Source organism: Halichoeres trimaculatus, unplaced genomic scaffold (assembly GCF_033239565.1).
Source record: "Halichoeres trimaculatus isolate MK-OKI-2021-1 unplaced genomic scaffold, fHalTri1.1 fHalTri1_scaffold_3, whole genome shotgun sequence".
Classification (NCBI taxonomy): domain Eukaryota; kingdom Metazoa; phylum Chordata; class Actinopteri; order Labriformes; family Labridae; genus Halichoeres; species Halichoeres trimaculatus.
This window is the reverse complement of record NW_027437181.1, coordinates 4,919,174-4,935,097: the sequence shown is the minus strand read 5'-3', so window position 1 is coordinate 4,935,097 and position 15,924 is coordinate 4,919,174. Positions and strand designations below refer to the sequence as shown.

Below are 15,924 nucleotides of genomic sequence, written 5' to 3'. Positions count from 1 at the left end.
GTGGGATCTAGCTCCGGGGGATGGATGAGCTAGCCGTGCTAGCCCAGCGTCAGAGTGGCTGGAGGGTTAGGGTTAGGAGGGCAGAATGGCATCGTGCTGTTCACGGACGTGGCTGACGGAGCTGACATGGGACGCCGGCGCCACATTGGAGGAGCTTCACCTGCTGTGGGCAGACAGGATCCAGGAGACAGAGACTGAACAGACTGCTGGAGAGACTAAGTCCTGGACCCTGTGGAGGTGGAGACTGGCTGGGCTGGAGAGTGGTGAACGGGCTGTCGTCTTGTGGACCTTTCTATATACTTTCTTACTTTTGTTTTCTTGATTGCTGCTGTGACTCCTGAATTTCCCCTCGAGGATAAATAAAGTATTTTCTATTTCTATTTCTAAAGAACTAGCTGCCATGTTCACTGGTCCGTCTCTTCAGGTCACCCGGGGCAGTACGGCAGATGTGTCCCTGGCCTTTAGTTATTATGAAAAATAAATATTTTTCAACATGTAAATCGGATCCTTATGTGTCACATCATGATTAATACAACAATTGATGTATCAGCACATATCTAGTCGCTAATGGACTTTCATCAGCCTGGTGAAGAGAAGATGCTAGGGCAGGTGTTGCTTTGTGTTGTTCCAATATAAAAATAAGTTTTCGCTGGAGTGTTACCCAAAGCCACTTCCTTGTCGAGCTCCTCAAAGACTAGAAAAATAATCAACAAACTTCCAGTGGAAAAACCTCCTCTTGTAATCAGCTCAGGGCTGGTAGTGTGCTTCAGGTTTGTGTTTCTGTTATCTGCTCTGTTAACAGGCAGCAAGTATATTCAGCTTTGCCAGGATTGTTTGTGCACTCCAGCAAAAAGTGATTAAGGGAGAGTCTCAGTAGGACGTAACCTGCAGAACAAAGACTTTTCTGGGGTAAACAGTGGAAAACTCTGCATTTGGTCAGGCTGTATTAGTAGAAAAACACATACAGGGAAGCAGAAGAAGTTGTTGTTAGGCAGTACTTTTACAGTACTGCTTCCATTTTAAAGAGGCAATAGAACCAGAGAGCATCAGGGGAGTGCAGATCAGAATCCAGCATCTGTCTGAGGTGAGAGGGCTGAGCTCATCCCTCGCCTCCACTCCACAGAGGGGATCAGGAGTTCAGAATCAAAGCCAGCGGGTTTCCTGTTTTTGACGTTCACACGCAAACCCATGTGACGGCTAACAAAAAAAAAAGAAAGAAGAAGAAAAAACACCTTTAAGCACAGCAAACACATAAAGAGCTAGAAAGAGCATCGATCCACCGCGGCAGACACCAGCCGTCTTCTCACTCAGATCATCTGCCAAAAGATGATTAACAAACTTGTTTTCCAATTTAACTCTGGATAATAAAGATCACAGTGTTTCTCTCAGCAATATGTCCCCCAGACTGTTTTTCAGCCCTGCTACAGAGAGTGCATTAATACTGTTTGTTCAATCATCTGATTATCCAGATTTGTTTCAATAAAAAAAAATCAAACCAAGAATCAAGAGGAGCCAAGAGCGTCCTTCAGTTTATCTCTTTAATTTTCTTTCATGCCATATTTTTAAAGATAGACATACTCAGAACAGCCAAACTTTGGATGTAAAACAAATTTTGCTATTTAAAAGCTTTACTTACATGGGATTAAAATCACTTCCACTGATCATCTGTAACACTTTCAGAGGACATCTGTGCGTTTTTTTAGGCAGTCTGATGTGAATCCATGTCTGTAAGAGGGAAAATAATAATCCCACGCCAAAGCCATCCAATCCAATCCAAAGCAACAATTTAATTCTTCCTCTTTCAAAACATTCAAAACGGAGCAGCTGACTGGTGGATTGTAAGGTGTATGGAAGTGGAATTGGGATTTTAAAATTAAAACCTTTAAGTGTCTATAGCTCCATTTCCACCAAGTGGTCCGGATCAGTACGGTTTGGCACAAGTCAGATCAGTAAATACTGATCTCATATGTTTTTTTACAGCCCTTCTTGGTAGGGCGGTATGTTAAGAGTTGAAATAATATTTAATCACAGGTCAAAATATTGTGATTTATTGCCATTAAGATATATTTGTGTATAAGAGTTGAACTTAAGTTCAACCGGCTGGACTTTGTCTAAATGTGAAATATTAAAACTTTCAAAAGTTAAGCTTAAACTTTATTTTTTTTTTGATGCTTTAAAAGAATTAAAGATGCAATGAGGAGGATCTGTTTTGATTGCACTCCCTTGCCACCTTCTGGCCCGGAGTCTTCACACACTGACATAAATTACTTTTAGTGAGGCGTGTGTCTGTTTTGGGATTAAATGGAGATTGGATCAAAACAAATTTTCTATTCTTCGTTCATGACGTTTAGTGGATACAACCCACTGACATAAGGGACTTATCAGTACAGTTATGTAGTGCTACGGTTTGAAACGTGACATCAAGCTGGCTATATGCAGTGCTATCGACAGCCCAGTGCTCTGACGTATCTGTAGGCTAACATGACAACAAGTAAACACTGTCAGTTTGTAAGTAGTTTAGTAGCTGTTTATATTTAGCTCAGCTGGCTGCCCGGTAATGTGAGTGAATCCTGGTCATGTCCTGCCAGTCATCGACCAATCAGAGCAAACGTAACCTCACTCTTTATTTTATTGATAGACTCTCAAGTTTGAACAGACCACTGCAGAATAACTGCTGACTGTGGGTTGGAATCAACATTAGCACAACAGTTTAGCCCTTTTAGCCTTTAGCTCGTGCTGTATCTCTCTCCTGTTTCTCTTTCTTCTGCTCTTCTGTCTTTTTTCTGTCTGACAGTTAGACTCCAGTGTCCACCATCACTACAAAATTAATCACAGAAATCATATTTAACAAGAAAAACAAAGATCTCTGTCAGCCTGTGTGGTGTTGTCATAGAGACTTAGACATGCTGTAAATCAATCAAGTCCTGGTCAACCCAAACTGGAAGCTAAGAAGTAGCAATTAAAAAAAAAAAAAAAAACATGTAACCAGCAATATTGGTGCTGATAATCTCATTTTAAGTGTGGATTACAATCAGAATCTAGAAGGTAGACTTTTGCAAGATCAGTCTCATACTCCTCACAGCCTCTTTAAGTTAAACTCTACAAGTGTTGAACCCACACTGCTGATTCTGATGTGTACTAAGGGAAGCAGAAATGCTGTTGGACAACTTTCTTAACCCAGCAACTGTCAGCGCCAGAAACTGCTCATGTTCACCCACTTTCCTTCAGAATAAATACTTAACTGGACACTTTTCTACTGTTATCAACCCGCCACACACACACTCACACTCTCACTATCTCCTGAACTCTTTCCAAAAAGTGTAATCTAACAAGTTGCTCTCCTCCACCTCGCTGTGTGCCTTCGACCCCCACCAAGTGCCGACTCTGGCTCAGCATGTTTCCCTAAAAGAGAAGCACCTGCAAGTGTTTATGAACTGAGGCATGAAGTGAGAGACGGAGCCGTGGAGCGGCAGAGGGCAGGCAGATGAACAGAGCAGCTGGAGGAGCTCGCTGGGCATCTTTGGTGTTCAAGTGCTCAGTTGGGAAGAGCAGCGAGAGACGGGACTTTGAGTTAGTTCATCACAGAGCTGCTGCCACTTGCTGACAGTGAGAGCGTTACTGGGACCCAGAAATCTGCTGACGAGGCAGAAACGGTCTCCTTTTGTTCTATTCAGCCGAGTGGAGCGTTAATAAAGCTTTTCTCCCACTCCCCAGCGCTGGGCATGAGAGGAAAGAAAGTTTCTCCTGCTTTTGCAGAAGGGACCAAGAAATGCTTGCATTGAAAAGACGCTTTGAGGATAAGAAGGTTGGAGGATGAGAGGAGGAGGGGAGATGGATATTATCATATTGAGAAAGCAGAGCAGGCTCAGGAGGTGGGAAGGAAGAGTGGATGGTTGGATTGGGCTGAGAGGAAAGATGAAGAAAGGACAGAGAGGGAATGTATGATTGGATTTGGCCGAGTGGTGCAGCTAGCTGTCTGTTAGCAGGCTGAATGGGAGGCCTGTGTTATAAAAGGAAAGAATGGGCATCGGGAGAGCGCTGTAATAGGGCCTTCAGAGAGGATTCAGGGGTTCAGAACAAATCCTCGGTCACAATGGAGCACAGGTCTGCACAGAGCCAGGCAAAGGCGGTGTCCAAATTTAATTACACTCACAGTGTGGCAGCCTGACGCACACAACAACCCGTCTCCAAATAACTTCAGGCCTGCTGGGCGACTTGGCACGGCTAGATTTACATCCCAATATCTCCGCTATGCAACATCACAATACACAACAGTTGAGAGAAAATGAAAAGCCTGGAAAATCAAATAACTGACGGGAGATGCAGCGCTCACTCCACAAACAAACCACAAAACAAAGCCAGCATTTCATTAAAAGGACAGCGTACGTTTTTACCGCGCTGCTTGGTCATAAAGAAAGTTTTCGTTTCAGTAACGTCTGACATTTTAACGGCAACACTTCATTTTTAAAAACCAGGTTCCTTTTCCTCTGGATGATCCACGGCTTTCACCCAGAGCAGACACAGTGTTAGCTTCAGAGGCCCTCTAAGGCAGGAGGTTATATTTGATGGATGGGCCAACAGATGTGACTTTAACCAGGAAACTGAATCATCTCACTGCCTCGACTTAAAGGAAACATTCTTTAACATTATTAAAATTGTCTGTTAACTCAAAAAACTGGGAGTAAAGGAACTTTTCTGCAGCGATACTTTGGAAAAAAAAACGTGAATTGTGTTCATATCAAGCTTTCGCAGTGGCAAACTGTGTGTTACATTGCCATAGGGTACCACATCCAACATTAACTCTGTAAGATGAAAGTTGAGTTGACCAAACAGTCAAACATCAGCTCTCTAGTTGCTAACAGATTTAATAGTCCAAAAAGGTTCCTCTAGTCTGAGACCAGTTCTTGTTACCAGACCAGTGTGATTTTATCTCGACATGTTTCAACCACAAACCTCCAGCAGTTTTTCTCAGAAGAGTCATGTAATGTTCTTGATTTGTCTGTCAGCTGATTTATAGAGAGGTCTGGTTGTCCTGACTTAAGCAGCAGGACAACCACACCCTTAGTTGTCCAACAGGACGGCGTCCAAGGTGTGAGATGACAGGTCAGCTCCCCATCCTTGCTTATTGTCCTCTGGGCTCCCTGAGCTCCACAGCCCTCCTTATCAAATGCAGGTATTTGTTGTCTCTGAGGAGCGTGTCTATGTTCCTACATTTCTAAGACTTTTACCAGAATCTGGTTTTGTTTGTCTGAAATGAAACATGTTGTTAGCTGTTTATGAGCCCAAAAAATGAAAATCCACTGCCTTTCCACCAACAATTGCAGGATCTTAAGTCTGCAGAAACATGGACGTTGTGATGTAGAAGTAAGGAAACATGAAAATGTTGCAAGCTTTGTCCCATGGGGCAGAGGATAACCAAATTCAAATGTTTTTTTTGTTTGTTTGTTTTTTCTTTGTAATAGGAGGTAAGATTATTGCAGATGAATTTAAAACAATCAGGAAATCTAGCCACTGATCACCTTTTGCCCCCCAAAATTAGGGATGCTCGGTACTGGATTGTTTGCCGATTATCCGATATATCGATATTTATCAACTCATTTAGCCGATATCAATGCCACAAGGAATTTTTTTTTCTGTGCACATAATTGCATATTTGCATATCAACTCCCTTCTGTATTGGAAGTAGCATATTATATTATGGTGCATACTCTTATTAAATTTGTTATATAATATTCATTTATTGTGCAAAATAAGACAAATTTATACCATATACACTGTATATTTATTTATGACAATTACTTTCAAACAAAAAAAAAACAAAACAAAAGATAAATCCTACTCGGAATCTAGATGATGCACTTCCTGAAAAAAATCATAATGTCAACAACAAGACAAATTTGGCAAATTTCATAACCATCAGTAAACATAACCTCTTTTTACAGGGAGGAAGTGTGACAAGTGCAACTGTAGAGCAGTTAAACCCAAATTGAATAAAATGGTTTACTTTGGTAAATGGTAAATGCCCTTAAATTAGTCAGCTACAAGTACCGTACAGACTGCTTCTTACGTTTCACTTAAAACAGGAACCAAATATGGGACTACTCCATCTGCACTGTGCAATCTAAATCACAAAAAGAGCAAAACAAATCCATGAAGCTTCAACCCATTATTTTATCAGGTTATTATATCAATGGAATATGGTGTGTTGGTCGACATCTGATATTTTATTTTCATGCCAATACTGATAATGTGCTGATAATATTGTGCATCCCCCAAAAATTATCACACAAATTTGTGTGCACAGGGAAAATCTAATTGTACTGCTTGCAGAACTTACATGAAGCTACCTCGAGAGAAGAATAGACCATCTTTAGATTTACAGAGATAGAAGCGGCAATATTATTACACTGGTCTGTGTTGCATCTTCTTTTGCATTTTTTAGCATACGCCAAAGCCAAGTGAAATGTGATTGGTCGTTATTACCTGCACTGCAATCGGACACCAGGACACTTTACCTGCAGACAGCACCCCTATTAACGGAATCTACATTTGAAGCAGAATCTGTAAATGCAGGTGATATCGGAGCTTCATAACTTTTTTAGATGTGCCAAGAAAACAGACTATCTGAAATCTGGGTGTCTATAAAGACATTTGGCTTAAACTGTTAGCTTTTCTGAGCTGTGTCTGACATGTGGTTCATGGCATTGTGCCTGAAGGAGGAAGACAGTGCAGTAACCAGGCCCCATGTAGCCTCACTGCTGTTTGGGCGGCCCACTGTGTGGCAATTATACCTGCAGGTAACGCAGGAGAGAGCCAGCCTACGGGACAGAGACAGAGGGAGGAAGGGGAATAAAAGGCACCGCTCAGGGTCACCTTGAGCTTGAGAGTGTGGATCATACAGCAGGTGCATGGAGAGTAATGGTGCAAAGGCGAGAACGTACACAGCTGTGTGCAAGCTGTGAAATACCAAAAATATTGACAAAGATTCCAGGTTTCAAGAGAAAAGTCCTTGCAGAAGTGCTTTCAAGCCGTTTTCTACTAATATCCCACAAGGGACAGTCAGCTAATCGAGAAGAAAAAAAATGCTAGTAAATATTTTACACACTATAAAGAGAGGAGGCAGATCAGGACATGACCAAAATTTAATTATTCCATCTGCAAACACATTTCCAGTAGGGTTGGGTATCGAAAAACATATTTTCCAAATTTCTGAGAGTCATGAAAACCATAAAGTGCATACATTTGAGTTTTGCTGATTGGTCTCTAATGGTGACTGAATCTTCCAAGATCAAACCTTAGTGAGAACTCTGTAGGACACACACTGTGAAGCCTGAAAACCCATCTCTTATTTTAAACTTTAGAGGAAGTTTATGGTCATAGTTAAAAGTTAAGATTTTGATAATGCATGATTTTCATTTTGTGCATCATATTCCAGTTTAGAGTTGATTTTAATTTACAGTTTGAAATGAGTCGGCTACCTGTGACAACCCCTAACAGAAACATACGGTAGGCAATAATAGCAGGTATTTAGCATCAGCCTGGACATTCAGAAACATGCTGTGAAGAACGAAATGATGCCATTTTACAAACACATGCAAAAGTCCAAAGTTGGTTCACAAGTGACCGTGCCTATGATTTTCTTTTTTTTCAGAATCTGGTTTTGTTTGCCTGACTTTAGAAAATGAAATGAAGGGTTTGCTATCTAGAAGCTCCACTTCAGTTGTAACTAGGGGTGAATATTTGCAAGAACCTCACGATATAATACATATCATGATATCACAGTATTGTGATAAATGGCAATATTCTACACAGTTAACTGACTGGAAACAGCTTTTCTATTTCATTGTTTGAAATGAAAAAAGTCAGATGCAGTGTTACATATGTACACTTGACTTAAAAACATAAAGTGTGCCAAAGAAATTATTGGTTGAAAAATGTGGTCAGTCGGTGAAACTGTTAAATGTCACTTGGTGTAACCAATGTTACTCATAAAAAATCAAATATTGCACAAAACATGACTATGATTATTATTTTATCAGTCTACTACACTTTAAAGACTAAACTTAAAATTATTTTAAACTAACTGACCCAAGAATAGAGAGAAAACATAGAAGTTTACAGCATCAAAACCCACATCATCAAGTTAAGGAATTAAATATTTTGAATAAACTTTGAGATTATATTCATTATACAGATTATGGGCAACATACAGCGAATTAGCTCTTCAGCGCCATCTACAGCAGTGGAGGTGTGGAAGACGTATTCTACTTCCAACTCGCCTTAAATATATTTTTTTAACTTTTATTTTAACAATATTATCGATGTTAAGAGTTGAAATATCGACATTTTATCACAGGTCAAAGTATCGCAATATATATTTCCGTATCAATCTTTTTTTTACACCTCTACATGTAACCCTTTCAGATCAGCCCATTTTATTTTTTTCCTGTAATGACAGCACTTGTGGTGCTACTGCTGATCAAAACATATTACTCATTCATCCATTAATTAATTTACTATATTATGCTTTTTAAAAAAACTCTAGTGGGAGAGAGGGGCTTAACCCCTTGATGCCTGCTGTCGCAAATTTGCAACATACCATGTCAGGTCTCAACAGCTGAGCTAACCTTTGTGTCCCACTAATGTCTATGGATTCATTTTTTACACAAACCAAGGATTGTGTCAAATGCACCATGACACAATATATCTGTCAGAGGGTGAACTTTTTTTATCAACATCATATAACTTATTTATAACTATTGTATGTTCTAATGCACAAACACACGAAACATTTTCATTATAACTGTAAATTAATTCAATCAGTAAAAGGTTAAATTTAAGGGAAATGTAGGGACAAAAAAAAACGAATCTTGAAAATGTACGAGAAATTTGGGAACATAAGGCTAACCCTAACAAATGATATGCATCACAAATGAAAAGAAAGTGCTGCAAAAAGCTGAAAAACTGTTGTGTGTACAGATAGAGCACTCCTGTCTTAACTTGTAGAGATAATATTTTGCAGTTATTTACATTTCTGGGTATTTTTGACCTGGCATCATTTATATATTAGCAGTTCTTTTGCTGTTAAAGCAGGTCTTATAGCTTTCTACTCCATGTTTCTGTCATTTCTTCAACCTTTGGGTGTTTTCCAATCTGTATTCTTAATGCTCTGAATGCAGACAGATCAGATAACACAGTAAACCTGGACCTCATCTGAAAATGGTAACGCACCAAAATAAGAATAAAAAACAACAACAAAAAAAAATAAACTGCCGAAAAACCTGACTTAAGATTTAAAATGATTTCACTAAAACTAATGAGTCATGTTTAACTCTTCTATAAACAGACAAGAAGAAAGAAGCATGTGAAAAAGCAGTGTGATGCTCTGCACTTAGGTAAAAATCAAGCTGGTAAATGCAGCAACAACCAGGTCTCTTTTATACCATGTAGTTTCAAACAAACCCTATATGTTTTGTGCAACTACTCCCACTCAGATGTCCTGGTTTTTGGTACTTAGGCTGATTGTAGTTCTGTGTTTCCAAGAAAAATGCTCTGACATACTCGTGAGGTACCTTAGTTTTATCTTCGCACGGCTTATTTTTCCAAGAATGAAAGCTGACAACCCTCTGTTGGTACCGTGCTTTTTCTCAGCGCAGTCACTGATTGCTTTGTTTACAACATTTGAGAGCACCAGCTCTCCCTACACACCACTTTCCATCAGCCGAGCAGCCCTGTATGCTCCACTCTCCCATTGTGCATGATTCCACTTTTGTCTGAACTGGCGGCGAACACATATATGCACTCCCTCGCATGCTCACTTTGTCTGCCTGTTTTTACAGAACCCTGGGCTTTTACCTTGAGAGGAGTGGAGGAAAATCAATGCTGCTTGCCCTTTAAAAAACAATTCACGGCCGTATAGATTCTCTGGGGGGGCAGGGGGCGAGCTCTCTGCTGCCACTCACTGAAATCCTGCAGCCATCACAATCTGCAGAAAGTTTGGTCCAATGCAACGACTCAATAACGCTCCCTGAAGGAGTCAGAGGAGTCCACCTGTGCTTGAATCAAAGCGCTTGAAGAAAGACAGATGTGTATTGTCCTCAGGTGGATTATCTTAGCAAGGTTACAAGGCCATGTGTTCTAGTTATTGGTTCAACACCCACAACAAGAGAGGATATCTGTCTGTTTATGCAGACTTTTTTTCTGTAAGAGGTTATCTTCCTGCCCTGAGCATCCAGGAGGAAACGCTACATTATTCCACCCAGCAACTTTCCCTCCCATCACCCGCTGACTTCCACTGACAGAGGAGCAATCACACACTGATCTTAACTTTCCTTCACCTCATCAGCATCCATCTGCAAACAGCTTCGAGTGAGTGGAGAATTCATCTCGGGGTTTAATTTAAAACGGGAGCATTCAGTAACCCGTGGAAGTGAAGTTGTGCTGAAAAAAAAAAAAGTGCTGCAGGCCAAAATGAAGAGGATTACAGATGGATTACCTGTGTTCTGACTCGTGGATGGAGAATATGACTCCAGACGTGGAAGACTTCTGCTGGATGGAGGCCAAGAAGGTAAACTCGCTTTTACTCCTGAACAGCTGCACCACTTTCTCTGTGATGTGCGGCGGGGCGTGAACTGCTCTCCCAACATCTGAAGAAATAAAGTGAAATGGAAAGAAATCATGAGGCTGTAAAAACTTTTTTTTTCTTTTTCACACTGATTTGATGTCTGCTTCCATCATCTGCCAAAAGAGTGAGCGTAACATATTAAACTGGCTAAACACACATGGTGGGACACAAAGCAACACCTTGACACTTTGAAAATATATCTCATCAACAGCTCTGGCAGCTCCATCTGGCAGCGTGTTGATGCCAACAGGCTGCGGTACGCCAAACTGGGGTGTATAATTGAGACTCAAACAGTAAACTTTGCATTATTTCTGCATATATGTGTGTGTGTGTGTTTACGCTTCAGATAAGTTTTGATGTACTCGAGCGTTGACGCACACAACTATCAGAAAACTGTTGATATTTCACATATAGACCTGTTTTATCAGCAAAATCCAAAACACACCAGGGCTCAGACATAGATCAACATGAGCAGCACAAGTGTCCACAGACTGTTAGGGCAAAACATTGAGAGCTCCCTCTACTGGTTGTCTGCAATAAAGGTAAGAGTCATATAACTACATCTTTTGTATTAACAGATGGAACATGAATCAAACCATAAAACCTAAATACACCTCAAGTAAACAGGATCTCTGTCTCCAGAATTTATTTTCGTTGTGCTGATTTAAGTGCTAGTGTAAAATGGCTTATTTGTGAAAGATGATTGGTCGATAGTTCTGATGACAGATATAGACGTCTGCAGATAGTGGATTTGCAGATATTCATTCTACTCCACTAGGAAATGGGGTTTCTGCAAATAATATAAAAATATTGTTAATAAATAAAACATGTTCAGTAATTATAAATGTTAAAACTGATTTTATCTATAACAGTAAAAGTGTGAGGGTAAAACCCCCTACATATTTTATCATCAGCCATAAGTGAGCAATAGTGAAAGACTTGCTGACCAATCACAGGACATTAACTGTGGACACTCCTGTTGTTTTAATGGTGCGTTCCATATGTACAGAGGTCAGAATTTTGGAGTTGGGAACGTCCAACTGGAACGGCCCCCCTATGGTTGGGATTTCCAACTTGGAAGTCACAGCACCCCTGAAATTCCAAGTTTGGGGGTAAACAGTAATTAAGTTCCTGTTATAATACACACTTTTAATTTCAGAATTTTTGACGAGTGTCTGTTGCAATAAATCAGCCATATACATAATAACACTCAATATTTATATACAGAAATACTGCTATTATGGAAAGTTTATTCAACTTGGCAACTGGGACACTTAGCACAGAGATGACGACATTCCTGCTCCTGACTTCCCAGTTCCAAGTGCAAATAGAACGCAGCATAAGGTGTGACTAAGGCCCCGTTTACACTGTTTACACTTTACAACGGTTTTAGGGTGAAACACAAAAGTTTTGTTGCATTTCAGCCTCGCTTATACAAGGAAGCAGCGTTTCAGCCGACCTAAAAAGCAAACTTTTGAAAACAGCCTCCAGAGTGGGATTTTTCTGAAACGCTGCAGACACCGTTGCCATGTAAACAGTGAGCCGGCATTTTCACTGTAAACTGACATCACACTCCACTTCGCACAAGCGCATACAACAAATACAACAGGGCAAGTACCATTGTTATGATCGTCGCAAACTAGTGTACTGCTGAATCTGCTGACTGTCTTCATACAACATGTGCAACTATTACTCCACTTTTCCACCTAGTATTCCCCAATACACCAGATGATCGGCTCAACTCTACTGTGGTGGAGATCTCCCAAAAGCTGCTTCTGGACAAGACAGTCATAGCACCATCGAAAGGCCTGGCATGCTTAAGACAGTGTCTTCAGTCCCTCTGCGTTCCCGTGTAAACACTGATTTTTTTCACTGCGTTTTCAGTGTTGAGTGTTTTCAGATGTAAGATTCTCCTCTCCCTGCTCAAAGTGGTACGTTATTGACAATTATCAGGAGAGATAAACTTACTGGCACCTTGCCAATAACTCCCAGGAATCAAGGATCATTGTGGCCGTTACATACCCAACTTCAGAACCTTCTCAGAAGCTTGTTTTCTACAGGGAAGGGCCACAAAAGAGCCAGATCATTATGTCAATAAATACATCTCTTTAACTCAAGAAACATGTGCATAGTTTACAAATACAAATAGTTTAATTGATTGTGATTGATACTGAAATTAGCTTAGGGAAAAAGGGGTTAAGGGTCTAGATGGAATAGTCGCAGACGGTCAATATAATGCCTCAAAAACACCAGATATGTCTGCAGTCTCACTTCATTGGGCTGCATTTTGACAGCGTTTGTCAACTCACACCAGCTGCGTGTTCAGTCCGTCAAGCTGCATGACCGACAAAACAGAGTCATTAGACCAAGGAGTCCTTGGGCTTCCCACTCCAGTGGCTCTGCCCATTATGTCTGTTTGTTGTTGTAGTCAAGCTAAATACGAACTGATTTCAACATGTTTCGGTTTATTTTGAAAGTCACTGGGTGTTTTAAGGTAGATTCTGGCCCCAACTTCCTGTCCTGCTCCATCTTACATACCCTAAATTTATCTGTCACAGCTCTGTAGCTGGCAAAAATAGGATGGCTGCGTATTACCTGCTACTGCAATGAACCCAGTGTGAGTTTACACATTGACTTTAATGGAAACCTATCTGATCTGTTGCAGTTGCCATGACGGAATGGAGACAGACTGCAGACGCATCTGGTGTATTTAAGCTATAATCTGCTGTGAGCAGTGCTGGCCTGAGGGATCTTTAGCTTTTTATTGGTAAAGAAATTGTATGGTCTTTGTTAATGTTTTGAGCTAAAAGCGTCAGAGAGGCTTAATAGTTAGCTTTGGTAACCACCCAAAGAACTACTTCATGTTACAACACAACACGATCAGTTTCATTACATTCAATGGACCCTGGCTCTGTCCATGTGACTTCCACCGGCCAGATCACTTCTGGTCAAACCTGGGCCCCACCAAATGACCGACGTCTGATATGTTAGAGGAAACCTTTCCAATAGGCATCTCACAAGCTGCAATATCTACGTTAACACACGGTCAACAGGCATAAAACACAAGCAGATTTTATTTCAGTATGAAACCTGCAGCCTAAGCAACATTTCATCCTCTTGGCTTCATTTTTATTACCACAACAAAAGTCTTCTTTGGATGGATCGAGTTTTGGTATTGATTTCCAACTCTTACTGAGCTGCTGGATTTCTTTCATGGCGCCACATGAAAAGAAACTACCTGACTTGAAAGGAAGTCATTGTTCAGTGATAACAAACAGTTTAGAGACATGTTTCATGTGTTCAAGGACAAATGGAAGACAGAATGTGTTTCTTTAGACCTGTCATGGTAGAGGAGACAGGAAAGGTGAGGTTGGCATGCACTGAATACTGGTGGGCAATATAGTTTCCTTAAAATTCTGGAGTTGTGAGAACTTTTGGCGCTTGTGTAAACTTGCTTTAAAAAAGAAGGTGAAAGCACCCAGAGAACAACTGAGAACGTGCGAGTGAGTCCCCAAAACTCTGGAAAGATTTCAGCGAGAGGCTCCCGTGGTCCCACACTCTGAGCTGTACATGACAGGCAGTCCAGGAGAAGTCTGAGTCTGTTTCAGTGCAGAGCTTTTAAAACTCCCTGAGGTGACAGTGGCCTGCCTGCCTTCACACTCAACCTCCCCCGGTGTCACAGCCCAGTCGATAAAGTGCCACTTCCTCCGCCCCACTGCTTCTCCAGACCTGAGTCTGTCATTAGATCACCCCCCTTCAGTCCCGTAGAGACGTGGGGCACTATTTTCATGATGTGAAGATGCTGTCAGATTTCAGGTCTGTTGTTGTTGTTGCGTTTTTTCAGCTTAACTTGACTGAAAAAGTGAGGGTAGCAGATGAACTTTAGATGCATAAATCAGTCTAGATGCACGAACCATGACCCTGTGAAGAAATCCCTGGGCTGGAAGACTCAAGGCGACCTTAGCTCAGAGTAGGAGACTAAAAACCAGACTTTACATCACGGAAATGCAACAAACACCTCTACCTTAACCAAAAACACTAGTATTTCCCATTTTCTACCAAAATGACTACGTTGTAAAGCATCGGTATTTTGAACCAGAAAAACCTAAACAAACTGATAGAATAAAGTTAAAGTTAAAAAAAAGTGGTCCTGGTTGGGAAATACCAATAACGGACACAAGTAGAGGCTGCTATGTAAATATAAGTGAGAAAGCCAAAGTTCTGCAGCTGGTTTCTAAAAATGACCAAAACTGCAGACTCTGCTGAAGGACACCAGTATACCTACAGAAAAACATTCAAATAGGAGTGATTTCAAACCTGGTTCACTTATAATAAAAATATGTTTTATTTCAAGGTGCCTTTCAAGGCAGTGTAGGATGATGCACAAAAGAAAGTTCAAAACACTTCAACAGTAGTTTAAAAAAAACATATATATGTAGGAAAGTTGAAAATAAATCAATTAAAAAAAAGATGAGATGGATGAATGGCAGTCAGAGTTGGCAGACTAGGAGGATTAGATGGGTTTAAGGCAGATTTCGAAGATAGTCAATGAGTCAACGTCACAGGTGTCAGGTGGGAGGGAGTTCCAGAGACCTCATGGTGGTCAAGGGGACTGGGGGTATGTCTGGGCTGAGGGAGGATGAAGATCCAAAGTTACGGATGGGTTTCTTCATGAGAAGGAGTACAAATGACAGGCTATTTAGTCTGCTAAATTAAAAAAAAAAAAAAAAAGATATAGACCTGATTTATGAGAGAGGTAACTCTTAAGTACTTGTGCTGTGATCTGCAGGGCACCCTCTGATATAAGAGTAGGGAAACGCTGGTTATAAATTCATGATTTCACCTTGTATTGTTGACAATGTGGCCAGCACATCAGAATATTTTTATGGTGGCATGATATTGCCAAAATTTGAGAGCATATATGAGATTCACGCAAGCATATACAAGATGTGCCAATCAAGTCTAGCATTTGCACAAGCAGAAGCTTTTCTGCCCGCCAAGCATACTCCTGCTTCAGGAGCAAACTTTCTTTTTGGCAGTCAGTGAGTTGTCATCGTATCCCCTGACATGATTGGCTACGGTCCTCGTCATTGTCTATGGTCTTTTAGCCCAAGAAAGTAAACAAGAAAAAACAGTTAAAGGTTGTTCTCCTTAAAGATTCAAGAAGAATGGCAATGGCTGTTGAAACACCTCATGTATGTTATTTGATTTTACTAGTTTCTTCGTGCAAACCTTTATATTTTGCTTAAGCCTGGCTCACACTACAGGATTTTAAAAATCCTAAAAGATTCTGAAATCAG

General features: G+C 40.7%; 1 protein-coding gene across 1 annotated transcript in view; it reads right to left on the bottom strand.

Moving 5' to 3' along the window:
• Positions 1–15,924, bottom strand: part of LOC141787630 (protein kinase C-binding protein NELL1-like) — a 418,608-nt gene that overhangs the window by 349,476 nt on the left and 53,208 nt on the right. Inside the window, exon 3 of the mRNA XM_074666181.1 lies at positions 10,496–10,646. Within this exon, the coding sequence (XP_074522282.1) occupies positions 10,496–10,646 (151 nt within the window). The remainder of the gene's footprint in view (positions 1–10,495; positions 10,647–15,924) is intronic.